The sequence below is a fragment of the Cyrtonyx montezumae genome, unplaced genomic scaffold, assembly GCF_038088225.1.
Source record: "Cyrtonyx montezumae isolate F1298 unplaced genomic scaffold, pur_monq_1.0 scaffold_0, whole genome shotgun sequence".
In the NCBI taxonomy this organism is placed as follows: domain Eukaryota; kingdom Metazoa; phylum Chordata; class Aves; order Galliformes; family Odontophoridae; genus Cyrtonyx; species Cyrtonyx montezumae.
This window is the reverse complement of record NW_027071824.1, coordinates 35646454-35652453: the sequence shown is the minus strand read 5'-3', so window position 1 is coordinate 35652453 and position 6000 is coordinate 35646454. Positions and strand designations below refer to the sequence as shown.

Below are 6000 nucleotides of genomic sequence, written 5' to 3'. Positions count from 1 at the left end.
AGGAGCTAGAGTTTTAGTGCACTGGGACTACTCAGTTTCAAAAAGAGGACTGAGATGTAATTTGATAAAGGACTGCCAGTTATGACAGGCACAGAGAAGGTTTTCTGGCTATGAATGTTCAATTTTCCTCACATGAAAATTAACATATTCCACCTAATTAAAGAAAAGCAAACAGCATGTTTAAATAAAATGTAAATACTTTTTTTTGCGCTCCACATAATTAAATTTGGGGACTTGGTATCAATTTTCTTTTGCTAAATGTAGAAATCTTTCCAAAAAGCAAGAAGTATAATTTAATGGAAAGAGAGGCAGTTGAGAGTTGTTATACACAGCAAAGCTGTGCTAAAGTTCTCTCTTTGTGTTTTTCTTTGCTCCTTTGCTCTCTGCTTTGTCACCTGCTGTTGGCCACTGTCAAAGAGTGGGTTTGGGATTACTTTGGCTCTCATCCAAATCAGAAGTTAGACTAAAAAACTGTTTTTATTTCCTTTTCAAACCTGGCATGTGACTAATTTAGGAAGGAAGAAAAAAAAACACCAACAAACAATCCAAAACCAAAACACACATAAAAACTCAAACCCATAGGATCTGTTTTCTTCATTTCTTTATTGAAGATACAGATACTTCACCTCCTTCATCCCCTTGGAACATTCACATTATCCATACTTCTTTTTACATAGCAACCAAGTTTCTACAAAAGAAAGTGTTGGGAATGAAATCTGTTTCTCAGTCTTCTTCTCAGTCAGCATGGACTAGCATGGACTTGACAATGTTCAAGGAAATTTGTTTTAATTCTGGCAATCATGCTGATGTCATAGAGAATTGCAGAAGGGCCTTCTCTACCTTCCTGTGCTGTTTGTAATTGCTGCTTGTAATCCTTGCAGAGCCATGCTGTAGCATCCAGCTGCACCAGGTGCCTGGCTCATGGTGTCTCTTTTGATCCCACTGTCTCTTTTCTGATTAGACAAAAAACAGCAACTAGTGAAACTGAAATATGTAAGGTGATCTGGATGTGTTTGCTGAAGTGCTGTTATGCCCAAAGCCTTGCGTCATGAGGTATTTGGGTCTCAGCAGTTGTTTCTAGTGGTAGAATGGTTCTGTAGGAGTGGTGGTGGGATGGAAGAGCTTTGAGCCCTGTTTGAAATGTCGGGGACAGTGTGTAGGAACAGCACTGAGTCATGATGGCTGCGCGGGTGGACAGCAGTGGATGGGCTCTTTGTCTTCTCTTTGAATTGCTGCTTTCAGATGAGCTTGCCCAAAGAACGGTCCATTACGGTACAAAAGGAATATACATTTCTGCTGGTGGTGACGAAAATGAATGAGTTAACAATAGTGTAGAAAACATTGTCTCCTTAATCAAGGAAGATTTGGAGGGCTTTTTTGAGAGTTGGTTAAACAGTTGCTCCCCTCTCACTATGCAGAAACCAGTGTGATATCTTCAGTGTGCCTGAATGGGAAGGTTTCTGTGTTCCTGCACTGATTTGGTATCATTAGCAGTATGGAAGTGCTGGTAGAGTTACAACACAAGTTCTTGGTTGTTTTGTTGTTGTTGTTGTTTTTGTTTTATTTTTACCTTGCTTGTTCAGTTTAACCACCAGGGTACAATCTTGTCCTAACTTTATACAATTGGCTCAACGCTGAGCTGTATTCCTCAAGTAGTTTGGAGATCTGCAGATGTAGTACCACGGTGAAGTGCCATACCGAGGCACATGTGAATCTAGAGAAGAATCAATTAGTAATATTTAAAAAAAAAAAGCAAGTTTTTTTGAATCTTACTGCTTAAATACTAGCATAAGAAGCTTATGTAAAATAGAGAGGGAGACTAATCACTAGACCACAGTGACTCAAACATTTATGATGATGTATCACAAAGTGCTTTAATTTTCTTATCTTACCTTAATATGACTGGCTGTTGGTGATGAAAAACGTAGATAGGGTGAGAGAGTGGAGGAATGTTAAAAGTTGTAGCAAGATAGGAAGAGTGACTTGGGAAGCAACATTCACCCTTCCCATGCTGATAGATGTGTTGCTGTGCTGGGGATGACTGCTGTGGGGGTGTAGGAGAGAGAAAGAGGAAGTAGCAATTGCAACTGCTCTGCAGCCTCAGCGCAAAATGCCAGTGAGAAGCAAGCACGCATCTGAGGTCGGAGCACTTCCTGGTAAACACGTTGGCACTGCTGCGTGACACCATTTGCCTGAGAGTCTGGGGGCTTAGCAGCTGGCTCATAACAACTCACAAAAAGTGTAAGATTTGAATTTGATTCAATCAGTCTAAATTATAGAGATGGTGTGTTTACACCAAGGGACAGTACCATTTCTAAAAGCAATTACTTGAGAAATCAGTGTGCAAGCAAAAATATGGCAGTAGGTCAGCCTTTTCTTGCTGCTATTTCATAAAAGAACTTTTTGCAAGTTAAGATCTTTAACACAATGAATAGGCTTTATGTTTCATTTAGCTGTTTAAGGACAGTATTTGCCTTTTAAGTGCAGCAGATCCCTAAGGATGATGGAATTCAGTGCACTCTGGGTGAGTTACATCCAAGTTGCTTATTATTTATTGATAAATTGCTGGCAAACTGTTAAATATGATGATAAATAATCACACTGGCATTTTATGTATTTGTTGATCTTACACTTGGGATGAAACATTCTTCTTCTGTGTTCTTTACAATAATATAGATGTGCTAGCCTTAGGAATTTCAGAGTACAACTTTATAGTATGTATTCTGTTGGTTAATTTTTCCTTTTATTCCCCTCTCGAGGAATTATTACATTTGTTGCATTACATCCAACAAATCCCCTCTTATCCCTAATTTTTTAGAATGAAAATTTATATATCATTGTTACTTTTTCTTTCTGTTCAGCTGAAATATTAATACTGCAACTGCAGGAGGCTATTTATCAAGGATGAAAGGAAAGTGGTGCCATAAAGTTGTGCATTGTGCAAGAAATGACTTTGAAGCAAAAAGTAGGATTTAGAAATTTGTACATATGCTAAACTCCTTGATTAGTATAGTGCTGCAATAAAACCATTGTATAATGTTTAACTTTGGCAACCATCTGTTTTCGAGTCACTTAAACAATTCTCTGGTCACTTTTCTGGAAACTGTTCTGTTTCTCTTTTCCAATAATGGTGTCATTAAGAATGCAGAAAATATACTGACCTCCTGTGAAACATTTATTTTGGGGAACTCCAAACACTTCAGAGGTATTAGTGAATTTTTTAACATTCTTCTAATGTAGGTGATTACTGTATGCTGCCCTTAGAAGTGGGAGGTAGAGATGTGGAAGTGTCGGTTTATAGGCAAGAGGTGAGCCAGTGCCAGAGCTGGGTAGGAGCTTCTCAATGCTTGTTTCTCCCTCAAAGTCAGCAAGTCCTTTGGAGTCCATCAGCATTTTATTCTCAAAGTTAGAAGTAAATACACAGATGATTTCCCATTTCCCTGTAATTCTGCAAAATCATACCCCCGCAATATTGATGTCGTCCTGGAGAGAGAGGAATAGAAAGCTGGAGTGATATGCGTGATATCTCACTGTTCTCTCAGCACGAGTGCTCAAGGGCTTCCTAGTTCTCTCAGCTTCAAATTCTCTTTGTTATAGAACTAGTTAAAATAGAAAAAAAACCTTCACAGAAGTTTACTGCTTGGGAGGAAAGCTTCTTGGTGGTGGGAGTTGGTAGCTTTCTGTCATAGATGTTAAGCACTAGCAACAACTGGTTTGCAGGTAACAGTTGGGTATGGCAAGTATGAATCATACTACTTGACAGAGACACATCTCTTCCCACTTGTGGTCTCAAGCCTGAGGCAGACATCACACAACCAATATATATGTGTATATTTTAATAAGAGAGATGTAATCTGCTTTCTGTGACTTTCCTGTACCTTTTTGTACATTCATCATATACTTGGCTGAATAGGCAAAGGAAGGCTAAAATTATACCTTATTTTCCTACCTGGTAAGAAACAGAATTTGACAGAGTAATTTTAATGAAAAAGATACAGTATCTAATGAGGTTCTATTGCAAATAATCTGTTACTTGGGTCACTTTTATTTCCTGATTCCTTTGCTGCTCTTCCCAAAGAGAAAAATAAAAGTACCACATCTTGAATTCTCAGCATGGTGAACGTTTCCCCTATGCAATATCCTAATCAAACAAATTTGAAATCTGCTGCAGGAAGAGAAGTAGATTAATCTGTGGACTGCCCCCATGTTCCTGGCACACACAATTTTGGTCATTCTGCTTCTTCAATCCTTCATTTCTTCACAAGGAGGTTGCCAGATTAATGAGAATTGGGAATTCCTACATAATGCCCTTTTCAAGTTTTTGTGTGTCCTTATATTCATATTGGCATGGGACTCGCCATGGGTCCCAGGATTCTAGAAATCTCCCATCTGCCTCAGTCTCCCCCACTCCCTCAGACAGTAGCCTAATGATTTCTTCAACATATGCATGCACAATTTTCTGCATCGCTTTTTAACTCTTTGTGTTACTCAACCTCTTGAACTATTTCTTCCTGTGACGTGCAACACAGTTAGTGATAGTAATCACAGTCTCTTCATCACCACTTTGTAAGAAGCTACTATTACTACTACTAAAAATTTCCTATGCCATGTTTATGTCAACCAAACTTTTCATGGAAATAACATTACTTGTGTACACAAATGTACACAGTAATTCAGTGTTTTCTCTGCTTCACAGAGTAATAACTTCAATTCTGCACCAACTTTCACACTCAGTTTACTGCAATGATGATTTTTCAAACTATGCCAAAATCCCCTTCCTTCAGTCCATCTTGCTCATCACCTTTAACTGTTTGTTCCTTCCTCTGCCTCCTTTGCTTTTAATTTCATATGATTAGGAAAGAGATGTATTTCCCAGTCTAAATGATATTTTAAAAATATTTGTTAAATCTCTTATCAGTTGTTCCACATTACAAAGCACTGTTGATTTTTAAGTTCATTTTGATACAAGACTTTTTTTCTGACAATTCTTGATCACTCTCTTCACTGAAGTTTAGTCTCACAATATTTTTTTCCATTATATATTGGTGAAGATTATTTTACATTGTATTCTACAGAGGGCTGTGTCTTTGATTCACACAAAAGCATTCCTACACTGATTATGTTACTTACCATTCCCTCCCTTGTTCGTCTGAACATTTTGTTCTGCTTTTGACTACAGTTCCACCTTAAGAAGAAGCTGTCTTTGAACATGTTCCACTCCTCTTTTAAGTTGATGTTTTCAGCAACAGAACCATTAAGTTAATCAGTTGAGTATTTTCCACTTCAAATGTTATTAATGGAAATTTAGCAGCAAAAATTCATACACTTAACTTTGTCTCACTGTGTATCTTCACATGATACATTGGAGAGAAGTTTTTACAGACATCATCTTAGCTGTTTTGTGTTAGAAAAATTGGAAAATGAGTGGTAAACCGCAAAGAAAAGAGAGAGAAAAAAATAAAGTTTATTAGTGTATTCTGAAGGATTAACTAGTGCTTCCCAAAGTTGAAGCAAAGTACCGTATGCATATAATGAAAATATCAGTCACAAAAGTATGTAATGCATATGGTTATACAGTTGACAGCTAAAAAGTAGATTTAAAGCAAAATGATTTATTTGTGCTTTGTAGAGGGGATTAAAGAAAGAGACAGAATGCTTGCAGCCTTAGTGGAAGCTTTCCTAAGATTTGTGCATTTGTGATTGGTGCATTGGCTGGATGCTATTGAAAATATGGCAGTTCTCTTTTGGCTAGGGAGGCACAAGGTTTTAAGGTGGATAGTCAATGAGCTAGTTGCTTTGGTATGTTCTCATCCCACAAAAAATTAATCTTTGTGGCAAAATATCTTTGTCTGGGTATATACTGGGGGTGTATTGAAAGCAGTGCATGTTGCCCAGTGTGAACCATGCTTTCAAGTTACTCCCTATAGACTGACATGACTCATCTATTTTCTATCTACTTATGCTTTTGCCAAGACTACTAGAAAGCCTTATAATTATAAC

General features: G+C 37.7%; 1 protein-coding gene across 2 annotated transcripts in view; it reads left to right on the top strand.

The window, feature by feature from the left end:
• Nucleotides 1-1560: 1560 nt before the first annotated feature.
• IPCEF1 (interaction protein for cytohesin exchange factors 1) overlaps nt 1561-6000 on the top strand; it is a 64345-nt gene continuing 59905 nt past the window's right edge. The window contains exon 1 of one of the 2 annotated variants that reach the window (XM_065732518.1): nt 1561-2524. In XM_065732518.1, the coding sequence (XP_065588590.1) occupies nt 2501-2524 (24 nt within the window). In that variant the 5' untranslated portion in view covers nt 1561-2500. The remainder of the gene's footprint in view (nt 2525-6000) is intronic. The other variant, XM_065732501.1, reaches the window with a different exon arrangement.